Source organism: Mytilus edulis, chromosome 11 (assembly GCF_963676685.1).
Source record: "Mytilus edulis chromosome 11, xbMytEdul2.2, whole genome shotgun sequence".
NCBI classification, from domain to species: Eukaryota; Metazoa; Mollusca; class Bivalvia; order Mytilida; family Mytilidae; genus Mytilus; species Mytilus edulis.
The window spans coordinates 58,695,814-58,713,516 of NC_092354.1; the positions used below are offsets into that span (position 1 = coordinate 58,695,814).

At 33.2% G+C, this 17,703-nt stretch overlaps 1 protein-coding gene across 1 annotated transcript; it reads left to right on the forward strand.

Moving 5' to 3' along the window:
- Positions 1 to 5,130: 5,130 nt before the first annotated feature.
- Positions 5,131 to 16,977, forward strand: LOC139494905 (microfibril-associated glycoprotein 4-like). The gene is made up of 8 exons (XM_071283043.1): positions 5,131 to 5,205; positions 7,122 to 7,210; positions 10,799 to 10,867; positions 11,320 to 11,449; positions 12,499 to 12,623; positions 14,359 to 14,455; positions 15,867 to 16,031; positions 16,724 to 16,977. The coding sequence occupies exons 1-8, from the start codon at positions 5,145 to 5,147 to the stop codon at positions 16,963 to 16,965; spliced, it is 978 nt and encodes a 325-aa protein (XP_071139144.1). The 5' UTR covers positions 5,131 to 5,144; the 3' UTR covers positions 16,966 to 16,977.
- Positions 16,978 to 17,703: the final 726 nt, after the last annotated feature.

The following is a 17,703-nucleotide window of genomic DNA, read 5'->3' on the forward strand; positions in this document are numbered from 1 at the left end:
AGTGGTTGTCGTCTGTTTACCTGGTTCATATAGCTTGCTGTTCGTTGTGAGACTAGGCTCCGTGTTGAAGGCCATACCTTGACCTATAATGGTATACTTTTATAAGTTGTGACTTGAATGGAGAGTTGTCTCATTGGCACTCATACCACATCTTCCTATATCTATTGAAGATATTGATTTGATAATTGGTATAAAGTCTTATCATGACAAGTTACAGACCAAGTATAAATTTTGTTCCGGTCGGATTTCTTTTGTGCAGAGTTATGGTCCTTGCTCAAATAATCATTTTCATGCTTGAAGATATTGACTTGATATTTGTTATAATATAGTTTACACCATGACAAGTTATAGTTCAAGTTAGAAGTTTGTTCCAATTTAAACAAAGTTTTAACTTGTAATACTCAATACTCACAGAATGCTTGTTGAAACCTTGATTGTCCAGAAACAATGAAGAACTGGCATTTCTGTCCTCCCTAAAAGTCGCTTAAAAACTAACCTCAGAGATTTGTTCATAACATAACTATCATTGCGATACGTACAAGTGAAATTCATAGCCTCGTTTTGAAATTTCCAACACGGCAAGAAATAATTTCATTTGGTAACTTTTTTTTTTTATAAAGACACGCATGACTTTAAATTTCATATTTGGAAGGTTTTTTTGATGAATTTCTTCTGGTTGTACTGTATGATGACTTTCATTGGTATTCTCGTCCTGATTTGCATGTTATACTTGCCACTGGACATTGTATACCAATGCACAATCATCTTCAGCATAATCAGCAAATATTTAATTTAACTGGATACAATGCATACATTAGAAATAGAATAAAGAGATGTGGTAAAATTACCAATAAGACAACTATCCACGAGAGTTTGAATGACCTTAATAAAACCAATAAAGGAACAACATTCTGCCTTCAACAATGAGCAAAACCATTACCATTACATTTCCGCTATAACCGCTATTCGACAAAATGGGAAACAATTTAAAGTACAATTCATGGCTAGAGTTATGAAAAGACAATACACGAACAACAACTCAAGTATGTGTTTTAGTTTGACGGACAGCAACCAAAGACAAACCACTAAATATCCGGCTCCTGACATATACATGGAAAACCAATCCTCCTCCAGCTTGGGACAGTGGTGAAACTGCACAACGTCAGAACAAACTGTAAATTCAGTTGTCACGAAGCATAAAACAGCGCATAAAAAAAACAAAACAAAAAAAACAAAACAAGAGTACTGATATAAAAGTACTAGCAGTTACGAATAGCTAGTCAAAAGACAAATACAACTATTATCCACCCAGACTTAAATAACAACCAGTACATATCCAACTGATTCTGCATAAATATGTCTGGCTGTCTAAAGACTAGAACAATGACATATAGGTGTAACAATCGGGCCATGGTCTAAACTAATTGTTGAAGCTTTATATTCCAAAAGATTGAAAACCTGGATGATTCATACCTTGTTAGCAGACATTCATTGTCCATGACCTCATTTTCATGTTCAGTGACTGCTTGAACAAAAGTTAAAGTTTTTATACGACTTCAAAAATTGAAAATTTTTTGGTCGTGTATATTGGTATCACGTTGGCGGCGTCGTCGTCGTCGTCGTCCGAAGACATTTGGTTTAGTAAAAGTAAATAGAAATCTATGAAATTTAAACACAAGGTTTATGACCATTAAAGGAAGGTTGGGATTGACTTTGGGTGTTTTGGTCCCAACAGTTTAGGAATGTAAGGACCAAAAAAAGGCCCAAATAAGCATTATTCTTGGTTTTCGCACAATAACTTTAGTATAAGTAAATAGAAATCAATGAAATTTAAACATAAGGTCTATGACCACAAAAGAAAGGTTGGGTTTGATTTTGGGAGTTTTAGTCCCAACAGTTTAGGAATTAGGAGCCAAAAACAGGTCCCAAATAAGCATTTTTCTTGGTTTTTGCACAATAATTTTAGTATAAGTTTATAGAAATGTATGAAATTACAAGGTTCATGACCACAAAAGGAAGGTTTGGATTGATTTTTGGAGTTTTTGGTCCCAACGAATTAGGGGCCAAAAGGGTCCAAAATTAAACTGTGTTTGATTTCATCAAAAATTGAATATATGTGGTTCTTCAATATGCTAAATCTAACCATGCATTTAGATTTTTAATATTTGGGCCCGGTTGTCAAATTGGTCCACATTGAGGTCTAAAGGGTCTAAAATTGAACATTATTTGATTTCATCAAAAATTGAATTCTTGGGGTTCTATGATATGCTGAATCTAACCATGTATTTAGATTTTGGATATTGGACCATAATAGGTAAATGTCCAATTTAAAATTTTAAGTTTTTGAGTTTAAGTTCTTAGACCACATGCATTCTGTGTCAGAAACCTATGTTGTGTCAACTATTTAATCATAATCCAAATTCAGAGCTGTATCAAGCTTAAATGTTGAGTCCATACTTGCCCCAACTGTTCAGGGTTCGACCTCTGCGGTCGTATAAAGCTGCGCCCTGCGGAGCATGTGGTTGTTAAGTGAAATACTCTCTTGTTATGAGTAATAGGATATCTATATTTGTTTGTAAGTTTGGTTTATCTGAGAGTGACCTCATTTTTTTTAAAAATCATGGTAAGTTTATGTGATACTTGCCGAAACGCTTTATATTGCGATATATCAACATTCAATCAATGGTTATCAAACTAGAGGCTTCTAAGAGCCTGTGTCGCTCGCCTGATTCTTCTATGGTTTGGGAAATCATGTCAAAAATTTATTAAAATCATAACAGATACTCTATTTACATGTATATATAGCAGAAAACGATTGAGGTCAAACTGGGTTTAATGGCCCCATAATATAAACCAATCAGAAGCAGAAATTTTTTATAAAGATTACAGAAATGACCATAAATTTATTGAAAACTTTGGCAGTACCTCAAAAGTAACATTCATACCATACTGGGTTTCAATCAATTGAGCGGTTTTCTAGAAGAAGACATTTGTATACATATCCCATTTCGAAGGATCTTCTGTTAATCTAATCCCCCCGTTGACAGCCACCTTGGTTAATGGATTTTTTTACAAAGAGTATAACACTTGGTAAGCAAATCATCCATAAGGAATATTTATGTTCTGTTTTGTTTTATTCCTTTTGGTGGTTTTCTAAAAAAAAAAGACACTTGTATATATTGTCTTTAGGGTCCTGTGTTAAACTATGTTACCCGATTGCGGCTGTCTTTGATGTTGCATCGCCTACAAAGTTACAATACTTGGTCAGCACCTCATAAGGAATATTCATGCCATGTTTTATTTCACTCCATTTAGTTTTTCTCTAAAGATGACATGTGTATTTATTTCCTGTAGGCTTCTATGTTAAACTAAGTACTTTGTCGGCCATCTTGGATGATGGGTCTGTTTCAAAGTAATAGCACTTGGTCAGTACCTTAAAAGGAACATACCCTTGGCGCTTCTGGTAAGGTGACAAGGCGAACCATTTCAGTGTGTGCGCTATTGTTTGGTTAGGTCTATTTTTCAGATACTGTAGGGCTAATATATTTGGCATATATAATTTGAAGGCTTACCTGTCCGTCTAGCAGTGATCATTGATCTCATTTTCATGGTTCATTTAACAATATTTAATTTTGTGGTTTCATCCATTTTTCAGATATTATAAGCAATAGGTCAATTATATTTGGGGCATGGATCATTGTAAAGAATGCATGTCTGTCTGGCAGGTTTTATATGACCATGTACATATTCCATTGCATTGGTCAGTGATAAGTTTTCGTAATTTTGTCAGTTTATCAGATACCATAAGCTATACATGTAGCTTAACTTTATTTGGTGTATAGAATGATTGTAATCTGTACTTCATGTCTTTCTGGCAGGGTTCATATGACGTAGACCTCATTTTCATGGTTCATGAGTCAAAGTTAAGATTTTGCGGTTTGATCTGATTCTAAGGTACTAATATATTAGCGATATAACCTCTATTTTTGTTTGTGAAATGATTGCAAGATGTATATTTCTGTCTGACATGCACAGTTCTTTTAACCGTGACCTCGTAAAACCTTCATATTACAAACTTCTAACATGAATCCAATGATGAGAAATAACAAGCTAGAAATGTCAACGTGTGTACTCTTGTATAAGATTTACGTACACATAGCGCATTATTAAAAGCTTTGTCTGCATGACCTTAACTCTTGATGCATAAAGTGAACTTGTTTTTTGTTCCAAATTCTTAACAGTACAAGTTTAAGTTGATCGATTTACTTTTGTGAGTCACTATATTAGTGGCACAGGAAGTGCAGACAATTACTAAGCAACAGTGCTAGTGACCGGGAGCTGTTTCATTACTACATTCAATATTTTAGTTCTCTCAGAATGTTACAGGATGCGAGACACAGGGATGCTTTAGTCGTATCATGCGACATCATACACTAGTTGTATATAGCTTTATATTTTAGAAATTAAAAATAAATAAATCATAAATTCCATAAGCCCGAAGCGCTTTTCTGGTTTTAACTTCATCAGGAAAGTCAATGAGGTTATAAGAACCAAACCAGTTAAAGAGCTATATGACCGAATAAAGACCGGAAATATTAAATAAATCCATCTGAGGTCAAACTTTTAGAAGTGCTGGATTCTATTTTGCATTACAAATAATATATACTTCGTATTTTTAATCTTTGCAAGATATACCAGTCCGTCTGCAGTGTTCACATGAACTGTATGCCCTTATGCCTTTCATGAATACATGATCATTGATATTAACTTTTTCGGAGTTAGGTAGGTCTGGGCTCTTGGTCATAAAACTACTCCGAGTACAAAATAAGTGCGCGAACACACAAAGTCCAGTATATTGATTGGTTGATTCTCGAGTCTGACTACAAAAATCGTGCTCGAAATTTTTATGACCGTAAGGCCTGGGTTTTATTTTAGAATACTGTAAACCCTATATATAAAGTAGATTTAGTGTCCGCCTTGAACACGATTTATGAACAAAGTTTAGGTGACAGAAATATATCTTTGAATGAAGTATTTTCAATAACATGAAATCCATGAAAGCATGTTATTTGTCGACTTGTTGTAAATGTGTGCATAGATAAGAAGTGCAAACCACGTAATAAAACTTACGTGTTGTTTAGATAATGTCACTGAACAATATAGTGTTAGCTGGCTTTATAGTTGGATTTTGCAATATTGTGCACCGTAAGTCTTTTAGCATTAACTAAATATAATGAATTTCAATATCGATTTTGATTTCGTTTATACAGGATACAACTGTTATACGTGCACAGAATATTTAAACGAAAAATTTAAAAGTACATTTTTGCGTAGACATTATATATAAAAAGACTTTGTGGTGTATTGTCAATGAGACAACTCTCCACAAAAGACCAAAGTAACACAGAAATCATCAGCTATAGGTCAACGTACGGCCTTCAGCAATGAGCAAATCCCGTACTGCATAGTCGAATATAAAAGGCCCCGAAATCACAAATGTACAAATATTTAAAAGAGACAAATAACGTCTTATTTATGTACAAAATAATAAACAAAAAACAAATATGTAACACAACAACAAACGACAAACACTGAATTGCTGGACCCTGACTTAGGACAGGTACAAACAGAATGGAATATAATTTCTGTCGCTAAAAGGGGCATTGATAATTTGACTTTTATTTAACTAGTTAACAAATAGGCGCACAATTGGTTATTCGTTGGCTCTAAACATGACTAAAACGTATGACTTTTTCTCTCATTAAGATGTTTTAATAATGCACTAAAATGTACTCTGCCACGTAGAAAACAGACAAATATTGGGTTTTATTATTCATCATAATAAAAACATATTGCAATTTTTTTTCATCCCAAGCGCAATATCAGGTAAGTAATACAACATTTCAACACATAAAGTTGATCTAGTTTTCTATAGAAACAAGAATAACAAAACTTACAATATATCTTGAACAGACACATTCAATGAATATTTGTCTGCAGCCCCACCTTACATAAAGGAAGAAAAAACTAAGAACAACCTTTACATGTATGTTTTATTGTCGTGAGCAACATGATTACTGTTGTAGCTTACATGTACCAATCTGAGGCATCTGAGATTTTGTGATACTAGTCTCATGCTATTAATTTTTTAGTTTTCTGTGTAGTATTTGTGTATAGTTTTGTAATTATATGGTTAGCTCTTCTTCCAAGCGTGCATTTTATTGCCAGTTTTCCACAGATACATAGTTTTAAAAAAGTTCTTTTTCCTGTATGTTTATTGATATATTCTTATTATCAACGTTTGAAAATGCTTGCCCCCAAGAAACATGTCTAATTGTATAAGCTACTCCAACTTCTTATCGCTATCCAATCTAAATTGACTAGGATTGTCAGTTTCCTGGTCGAAAGTTGGGTTGCGATCTATAAGCACTCGATCCTAATTCCTCAATAAAAAGTGGCCATCAAGAAAACGCATTCAAGTTCTGAAAGTGACGTTTAACACCAATCAATTTGAATACTGGAGATATGGATTATGAAGTTGCATATGCACTGCACACTTTTGGAATCTCCTCAACATGATAACCAAATTTTCATTTTTTAAAATTATTCGGTACAAAATTTGCTTTAATATCTTCAAGTTCTATTGTCATTCTGTTCTCATTCTGAACAGTTCAGTTGTCATTATGATATCATGGTGGACAGTACAATAGTCCATATGATCTCTTGCTTGGCAGCACTATTGTCATTATGATCTCTTGGTTGACAGTACCATTGTCCGTATCATCTCATGCTTGGCAGTTGTCTCAATATTATCTCATGCTGGGTGTACTATTGTCAGTTTGATCTCATGGTGGGCAGTACTATTGTCAGTATGATCCCATGCTGGGGAGTACTATTTTCAGTATGATCTCGTGCAGGTTCTATTGTAAGAATGATCTCGTGCTATACTATACTTTTGTTAGAAGGATTTTATGCGGTGCGTTGCTTTTGCCAGTACCGCAATATGATATCATGATGGGCCTCCTGTAGTGTTTCTACCGTCTGAAATTTATATTTACGAAGTAAATGAAAGTATCCAATAAAAAGATGCGTAATTTGCTGTTATCACCCCTTTGTTTCAGTATGTGGAGCAGGACAGACTTGTCTGTCATGTACTGGAATACCAAATCGATCTAATTGTCAACAAATAGCAAATTGTACAAACGATGAGGTATGGATAATAATATGACAATGAGTTATGCATGCTGTGTCAATGAAGAACGGTATAAATGATATGTCAATGAAGAAGAGTATGAATAAACTGTCAATTACAATGAGTTATGAATGATATGCCAATGACGATATGGTATAAATGATATGCACATGGATGAGGGGGTGTAACATGTCAATGACAATGAGGTATGGATGTTATGTCAATGAAATTATATATAAGTGATGAGGAGTATGGATGATATTTCAATGAGAATGAGGCATGAATAATATGTTAATTAAGATAGGGATATGATTGATATGTCAATGATAATGTGGTATGAATGCTTTGTCAATGACGATTGGGTATGAATAATTGGTAATAATGAGGGATATAATATTTGAAACGTCAATGACGATAGGATAAGTTGATATGTCAGTGCCGAATGGATAATGGATAAAATGTCGATGACGATTGAAAAATGAATGACATGTCAATGATAAATTTGGTATGAACCACAAGCTTATTTGTTTAGTCTAGCAAGCTTATGACATGTATATTCTGTTCACGTCTAGAGATTAATTCACAAATTAAGGATTTGTTTATAATACTCTTGAGGTGAAATACCACAAAATCGAAAAAGGATCGAAAAAAAAAAAATAATCTCTTGAATTTGATAGTTGTAGGAAATTAATCCTCCATTTCATTGCAGTACCATTTTTTATTCATAATAAAATTGAGAATGGAAATGGGGAATGTGCAAAAGAGACAACAACCCGACCAGAGAAACAAACAACAGAAGAAGGTCACCAATAGGTCTTCAATGTAGCGAGAAATTCCCGCACCCGGAGGCGTCCTTCAGCTGGCCCCTAAAAAAATATATACTAATTCAGTGATAATGAACGCCATACTAATTTCCAAATTGTACACAAGAAACTAAAATTAAAATAATACAAGACTAACAAAGGCCAGAGGCTCCTGACTTGGGACAGGCGCAAAAATGCGGCGGGGTTAAACATGTTTGTGAGATCTCAACCCTCCCCCTATACCTCTAGCCAATGTAGAAAAGTAAACGCATAACAATACGCACATTAAAATTCAGTTCAAGAGAAGTCCGAGTCTGATGTCAGAAGATGTAACCAAAGAAAATAAACAAAATGACAATAATACATAAATAACAACAGACTACTAGCAGTTAACTGACATGCCAGCTCCAGACTTCAATTAAACTGACTGAAAGATTATGATTTCATCATATGAACATCAGGCACAATCCTTCCCGTTAGGGGTTTAGTATCATACCATCATAACATATATGAGAAGAACATAACCCGTGTCATTCCAACAACTGGTTTTTGAATAAATGTGTTTAGTTCCGATGCAAAGACCCTATAAGTGAATCAATAGTAACGCCAAAATATGCAATCTTTAATGACCTGACAACAGTATCGTAACTATATCCCTTCTTAATAAGTCTATTCAAAGGTTTTGTTAGTTTTTGAGGTGAATACTGACACCTTTGTGCTTTATAAAGAATATTTCCATAAAAAATTGGATATGAAATACCTGAACGTATAAGAAGTCTGCATGTTGAGCTATATTTACGAATGATGTCCTTATACCGATGATAAAATTTAGTAAATGTTTTGACTAGTTTGTGATATCGAAAACCGTGGTGTAATAATTTTTCAGTAATACATAAATTTCTCTCGTTAAAACCTAAAACATTGTTACATACAAGAGCGAATCGTACAAGTTGAGATATATAAACACCGTAAGATGGTGACAAGGGAACGTCACCATCTAAAAATGAATAATTAACGATAGGAAACGAAAAATCATCTCTTTTATCATAAATTTTAGTATTCAGCTTTCCATATATCTTTGGTGTTTCAAAGTACCCTTATTCTTTATTTGGTGTTTCAATTGAATATTCTGGAAACTTAAGGTTAGATGATTACTTAAGCTTGTACATAGTGGGAAGGGTGAACATGGGATTGGTAACATTTCAGTGATGGTTATTTTCTTATATGCAATGAAATTAATAAACTCATCATAGATACCAGGATTGAAAATTTATATTTACGCCAGACGGGCGTTTCGTCTACAAAAGACTCACCAGCGACGCTTGAATCAAAAATGTTAAAAGGCCAAATAAAGTACGAAGTTGAAGAGCATTGGGGACCAAAAATTCCTAAAAGTTTTGCCAAATACAGCTAAGGTAATCTATTCCCTGAGGAAGAAAAGTCTTAGTATTTTTAAAAAATTAAAATTTTGTTATCAGTTAATTTATAATTATGAACATATCAATGATAGCTCAAGTCGAATCAGAAATGCTGACTAGTGGGCTGGTGATCATACCCGAAATAATATCGGCGAAATAAATCTCCACCAGCAGTGTCATCGACCCAGTGGTTGTAAATGAACTCATCATAGATACCAGGATTAAAATTTATATTTACGCCAGACGCGCGTATCGTCTACAAAAGAGTCAATATGTAGAATGGGAGACAATTTGCCACTTCCGGTTTGTTGGAAGTAATTTTTAGTCTTCAGTAATTAGTTTATGTATCTTTATGACAAAATATATGGATTCTGAGAACTTTTATATGAAAAAATTGCAAAAAAGGCTACTTCCGGTTTTCTCAAGGTCACTTCCGGTAGTCCTTTTTCAAGGTCATTTGTCACCTTACCTTTTGTACAAGGTCAAATGCCTTTATTATGAACTTAGTTGAAATTATAATCAAATAACCTCATATCAAGACATTTCACGGGCACCAACTCCTATAAGATGCCATTAAATTGTATCAGACTAAATGTAGCATATCTTTATTACAATAAAGCAGACATTTTGCACTTGTTCTTTTATATGTATCTTTTAAAGTGTCGGAGAAAATGCAAAAACAAGCAAAAGTTACAATTGAGAACTTGACCTTGACCTTTGACCTTGACCTAATTTTCTAATTTAGGACCTAGGGATTTCAAATAAAAACACTCCAGGGTTATACGGTTAACTGTTTATGAGTTAAAAAACATTCCGACAATTTTCTTTTGTAAAGGTAGATAACTCCTATAAAATTTCATCGAATCCCTTCGATCCAAATAAGCCAAAAATTACTGAGGATGCAACGAACAATTTGTAAAAAGAATTTTGTCGATATCTTTTTTTGTTACAAAGGAGATGCACTCACTTGATAAAAAGTGAATAGGGAGATAACTCTTACAAAGAAAATGGTTCGGCTTAGCATGGTGAAATTTAAAACCGCATAAACTATACGATACAATACAAGAAATATCTAAGTGACATATTGCGAAACAAAAATTTCAGAAGTTGGCGGGAAAAAAAAATAATCAGAAGAAATACAATAAGTCTTTCCACAGAAAAGTGGAAAGACTTAATTACAACTACAAACTATATGACATTTAACAATATTCGATAAGAGTAACAAATACAACATCATATTAAATTAATACATGAATGTTGGATAAACAAATACCGTGACACGTGTTGTAGCAATGCAAATTCATACTCCACAAAAGAGGCATATTCATATAAGCAATTGAAAGCCACCGTTCAGCCTTTAAAATTGTTTTCTTGTTTTATTTCAGGTATGTTTTATACAGAAGCACAACACAGGTGGTTTAGATTTGTATGATTTAGGATGTGCATATGATCAGGTATTTTCCATATGATACATACGATAATGATAATAGATACAAATTTCACTCTCAGCTTAGCATTTGATATAGTATCATTTCTTACAAAATAATTATCGTTCACTTATTTTTGTTTACAAATTGTACACACCTAAAACTGTTTGAGCTGCATCTAACTATCGAAAAAAATCTTATGTGAAGCATATAAATAAACTTTCGGAGATACAGTACATTAGAATTAAATTGATCAATACATTTATACATGTATAGAATGAACGTAAACAACATCGACAAATATGCGTAGTATAAAAGATACTTATATCATTTTTTTTTTAATATTCATAAATATTCTAAATATATCCAAATTGAAGTTTCACCAAACATACTTTGCCTTCATACATTTTGACATGATCTTAACAGTATTATCATTATTATTTTAACTCGTGTTTATTTATACATCTGTGTTTTTATAGTTTTGTAGGTACAATATTGGTGGGATAGTTGGACGTCGAAGTAAAGAACACCGTATTTTGTGTACATCATGTTGTAACAAAACAAGAACTTGTAATACTGATTTAAAATGCGAACACAATTATGATGAAGGTAACGTTTTTAACATGGACTCCAAATTCAACTAATCGAAACTGAGGCTTTGTGGTCATAACACTTATGAGTACGATAATCGTACTCAGACTCAGAAATCAAAAAATAACAAGACTATATTTGGTGTTTTCAGTTCAACTTTTGAATTCAGAACATTGAGTACAGATTATGTATGACCAAAAACAAACTGAAGGCTTCATTTGCGTAAAATGGCTTCATATGCAACACGTTTAAAATGATCGACGCATTGGTCATACTTTTCCACCGACACTGTGTGAAAACCACTTTTTAAAGACTGTTTTATTTGTCAAATAGCCTGTTTTGAATGCAGTGTTTGTACTTTCATTCATTTAATTAACAATGCTGCATTACTTTTTAACTGGACCCAACTAAAAATGACAAAATACGGAAAGATTTGTTTTACAAAAGATCTTGAAATATAACGAAACACGCATCAAAAACAATTTTCTTTGAAGAAAAAGAGATGCTTTGTTGTGAAGTTATCTATTTTTTTGTACATTAACGAGTACTTTTAGCATAATTTATTCGAATACTAGTTTTGATAGAAAATTCAAAATTGAATAGAAGTAACTTAGGGTTTGATGAAATAATTACATATAGATAATCCAATGTCCAATTAAAACACATCCGACTCAAATCAGAAAGGACTGAAATTAAGCATTATAACAAAATCTGCTTATGTAAACGGAAGAAATATCACAATCCACAAAAGATATTATATGAACTTATAAAAGTCAAAAAAACCTTGGGGTATTAACACATATAGACGTGCCACTGAAAGGTATGCAGGATTAAAACCAGTTGCATTTTATGTCTCTTGTATAGGAGAAGTGGAAATTTGAAGATTCTTTTGACGGGGGAAAATCGTTCAATAGTTATCTTTGTTTAATTTTGTTCTTTGACATACATTCGGTAAAGTTCTATTGATTGTACTTTTATTATCAAATTATTCATAGAATACAATCTTAAGTATAATATTTATTTACATTTCGAGTGATTATAATGTTCATTTCTATCGGTTTAAACAGAATTACCAAGAGAATGTTCTGATAAACCAGGCCATCATCCTAATGGTGTGTATAAGATATACCCAGATGGAATATCAGCAGTTTCTGTATTTTGTGATATGCAAACCGAAAACGGAAAATGGACGGTAAATTAACTTTCTATTTGATTATATAATAGTGTTGGGCTTAAGTTGAGACGAATTACATATATACATATATGAAATGGTTTTAGCCCTGCATAACCACGTGTTATCCGATAGAGAATGTATGTCATTAAGTTGTCACATGTGTATATTATGTAAGAATATCACAATCGACAGAAAATACAATATGAACTTATGTTATTCTGGTCTCAGACAGGTAATATAAAGTCACATTATATACCCTGTATGAAACCTGAATTACGCATATATAACGGAATTACCCCTGCCTAATGCATTTCTAGAACCAGGTATTTGCTAAACGTACACAATGCAGTATATATATATATATATATATATATGTTTTCGGCAAGAAGTGAAATTAGGCATAAAGTTTAAATCCTAGGTAGTAAGCTAATGCCTTAAAATTATAAAAAACATATGGCCCAATGACTGCATAATTCGGTGCTAGTGGTGTTACATCATAGGGTTGCCTTGCATACCGTTGTAAGCTGGGTATGCAAATTCTGCAGGGTAACATGCACGAAAAGACATACTGGGATTTGGTGCTTAGACACATTGTAGTCCCTCATTTGACAATTACCCACTTGAGTCAATACCCTTATACATGGCCGACAACACCAGACCACACAGGATTAGGATCTTAGCCGAGTACAAAGAACAAGAAGCCATTGACATTATCTTTTGGCCTCCCGTATCTTCAGACATGCACCATATCGAACATGTATGGAATGCCATTGGCAGAAATCTCAATCGCGCAGAGATCCACTACTGTACAATCTTTGCGTTTTAAGAGTTGCAATGTTGATGAATGGAATATATTTTCTCAACTAAAGTTCCAAAGGCTTGTACTGAGTAGAAGACGCCGTGTTATTGAACTTTACTGGAAGAGAGGTGGTTACACATCATATCGACTTAAATATTGACATTAAATCTGTTCATTATTCCAGAGATTATTTGTAGAGAATTTTAATGATATTGGGTAATTGATTGTTGTAAAATAATTAAATCAAAGTGACTCTTAAATTCAGTGTCTGATTTGTGTAATTTGCACTTTTTCCATGAACGCAAAATTTAAATGCATAGAACCTGCATAAGTGACAAAACTTAAGTTTATGGATTGTTTATGGTATATGTTAGTAAAAATGCTACATAAAGGTTTTGTCTTTTTCGGGGAACAAATGATTTTTTTTAATAAAAAAACAAAAATAAATTTAAATGAAAAACATATCGAAGCAATAAAAATGGGTGGTATACTTATCTTTTGGCGGACTGTGTATAACACTTTGTGTCTTGTCTGCGATTTCACCAAAGTAACACCAGTATCGTGAAACGTGTCTCTGAAGTATATTGACAGCTTACAGCAAATATTTGACTGTCGAATTTAAGAGCCGAGATTTCTTTTGATAAATGGAAAATACATTGTAAATCAAATGTAAAAAAATATATTCTATTGCTTTTCATTACGGGTACATGTTACGGATAAATTATATAAACCAAGTTGCAGAGGCGGATTGGATGTGGATCCAACCCATCATGGTGCATTTATGCATTGATATTTTTTTTAAAGTATTACTTCAAGCGTTTCAAAATCCTGATCCGCACCCGACTTATTGCGACTATATATCTTGACACTGGTATATGTTCTTTTATAAATTGCACTGACTGTGTTGCGTATATTGTATATTACCGCCAAATGATTCACGTTTTACTTCGTTAGGTAATACAAAGACGCCTAAACGGATCTGTGCATTTTGAACGGAATTGGAAGGCATACAAAGAGGGCTTCGGTAACATAAACGGGGACTTTTGGTTAGGTAGGTTCTTGTTTATAATTTTTCAAAATTTCTGTTGTACATTTAATCACGTTTACATAAGAGAAGGATGCACAGGTGATTAACCTCTTACCTAGAGATGGGCTACGCATGAATTATACTTTTTCAGTTGTTTAAAGGACAAAACTGTCAACATTTAAAGTAAAACAAGGGTTAACCTTTTGAATTACTGATTCCATCCACAAAACCTCATTATTATACAGGTAAAAACGATGACAAACATATAATTTGAAATCAAAGAGATATAGAAAAACCCAATTGAAAGAGTTCGCTATCCATCAATATCTATATATCTATTATTACATCGGGTTATATGACCGTCTGCAGACTTCGGATATTACCTCAAAGGCTAATCAAATGACGTCTAGATTAAAATTCACGGAAAATGCGGTTAAATATTACCGCGCCCATACAAGTAATATTTTTATTTTATATTTTCTTTATTTGGATATGGTGTTTTATGTTATAAATCAAATAAGAGAATTTGAGTCAAATCGGAACAAAAATTTGACAGCTAATGTCCATTTAATAAATGTCAAATTGGGAATGTGTCAAAGAGACAACTCGACAGCCGAAGTCCACCAATGGGTCTTCAATGCAGCGAGAAACTCCCGCACCCGGAGTCGTCCTTCAGCTGGCCTTTTAACAAATATGTATTCTAGTTCAGTGATAATGGACGTCTTACTCAACTCCAAATTATACACAAGAACCTAAATTAAAAATCATACAATTCTAACAAAGGCCAGAGGCTCCTGACTTGGACAGGCGCAAAAATGCGGCGTGGTTAAGGTGTCAGACCACATATTAAATATCCCTATCTGTTCAACAAAATATTGCAATTTTCACAGCTTTCTAAATATTTTACCTTAAGTTTAACTTCATAGAAACCAGGTATATCCTGAATTGTACATGTATCAGCTTTCTGCATGCCAACTTTCAACATACGTTTAACGCCTTCTAAGGAAAAAAACCTGACCTTTAAAAAGAAGTACTCCAAAAATAACCCCTGGTTTTCTGGAAATCTTAAATTAATATACTGTGGAGCGCATTAATCTTTAATTTTTAATGCAAACTCATAGACTAGTAAATTTTGGATCAAGATGGTCTAAATATATTTCTCTTTTACCAAAAGTTTCATTTCTTCAAATTTGTTGGTTAGTTTAAGTAAACAAGGACATCAGACGCACTATTTTGTGTCAGAGTAGGGCTACTTTTACATACGTTCTAAATTTGATTGAGCAATTGGTGGTGTGACACCTTAAACATGTTTTTTGATATCTCAACCCTCTCCCTTTACCTCTAGCCATGAATGTAGAAAAACAAGCGCACGACAATACGCACAGTAAATACAGTTTAAGTGAAGTTTATACCATATATCGTTGATATTTTGTAGGAAACGATGTCATACACGAAATAACCAGTCATAACCGCCATGAATTAAGAATTGACATGACTGATTATGACGGTCAAACCAAATACGCTAAATATTCAATGTTTATGGTTGGGGATGAGAAAAGTGAATATGAGTTGACAGTGTTTGGATATAAAGGCAATGCAGGTATATTTATTATCAAAAATTTACATAGAACTTAAAATTGTATAAAAGAAAAGGTATGAATTCAGGACATAACATTTTTACACTCATGTGAAAGATACAAAGAAGCGGCGCGCTTTTGGTTGCTTTTCTTCATCTCAAAAGTCATCGTTATGCCATCAATATGAAGTATTTACTGAAAATACCCAAACATTCAGTTCTTCAACTTAACAGAGATAGGACTTACTAAGTTTAATTTCATTGCGGGAATTGAAAGAAGTAGCTTAAACTTAAACAAACAAAATTATCGTGTTAAACATATAAAAGACGTTAAAAATATTTGTCTTTAATTCAAAAAAAAAATATTAGTCGATTTATTAAGAAATTTTTATTTCAAAATCTTGGAGCTATTGAATAAAGGAACTAGAAACTGAACCGTCTGATCAGTATGAAAACATAATGGGTGATCTTAGAGAATTCATTTAAACACTCATCATTTTGAATACAAACCCAATCAGCAAAATTCGGGAACTTATTGTCAAATTTATGGTTATAAATTATTTGCTAACTTTGCTTAATATTAGTGAACATGATCAACAGTTATTTTATTTCACCACTACGAACATGACGAAATAATCTGGGCACAATATTTTGTCAAATTACATCTTTTTATTTTATGATAATCATTGAATTAATGACCTCAAATTAAATTTTAGGAGATTCGATGGCATATCATAGTGGTACGCTGTTTTCTACTTTTGATAGGGACAATGACATGGATATTAGGAATTGTGCTACACTATATCATGGAGGTTGGTGGTACACTCATTGTCATGATGCTAACCTGAATGGACGTTATCTTTCGGGAAACAGTCCATATGGAGAGGGCATAAATTGGCCAGCATGGAATGGCTCCTATTACACGTTTACAACGGTAATGATCAGAACACTATATTAAAGATTAATATAATTATAGTTTTTTTTCTATTTCAATACATTCTTTTTATATTTATTCAATTGTCTATTGTGGTTCTCTAGATGTGTTTTTGTTATATTGGGTCGTTTGATTATGCTGTTTCAATGACGTATAACACTGATATTCGTTAATTCATTAATAAAACAATTTGTATTCGATGACATCAAAAACTTGAATACAATTATACACGAACATGTGCACATCAAAATCTAAAAGCAACACTAATGTTGTAAATGATAAGTATGTTCATCACATTTATAATCAGTGATTACGCCAGCATTGTAGTAAGGTGGAGGATTTGCAGTTGCTCCGAAACCAATAAGATGTGATTTTCCATTCACAACTACAGCACACATGGTACAGTTGGTTGCCCATGTGTCTGCTAATGTGCCCTTGCAAATTGGCATCTAGCATTCTAATTAATCTGCATACGGAAGTTGTTCTTAATTCATTATACACATGGTAAATAAAATAACAAAAGTACCGAACTCCGAGGACAATTCAAAACGGAAAGTCCGTAATCCAATTGCAAAATCAAACGAATGGATAATAAAAGAGGGACGAAAGATACCAAAGGGACAGTCAAACTCATAAATCTAAAACAAACTGACAACGCCATGGCTAAAAATGAAAAAGACAAACAAACAACAGCACACACGACACAACATAGAAAACTAAAGAATAAACAACACGAACCCCACAAAAAAACTAGGGGCGATC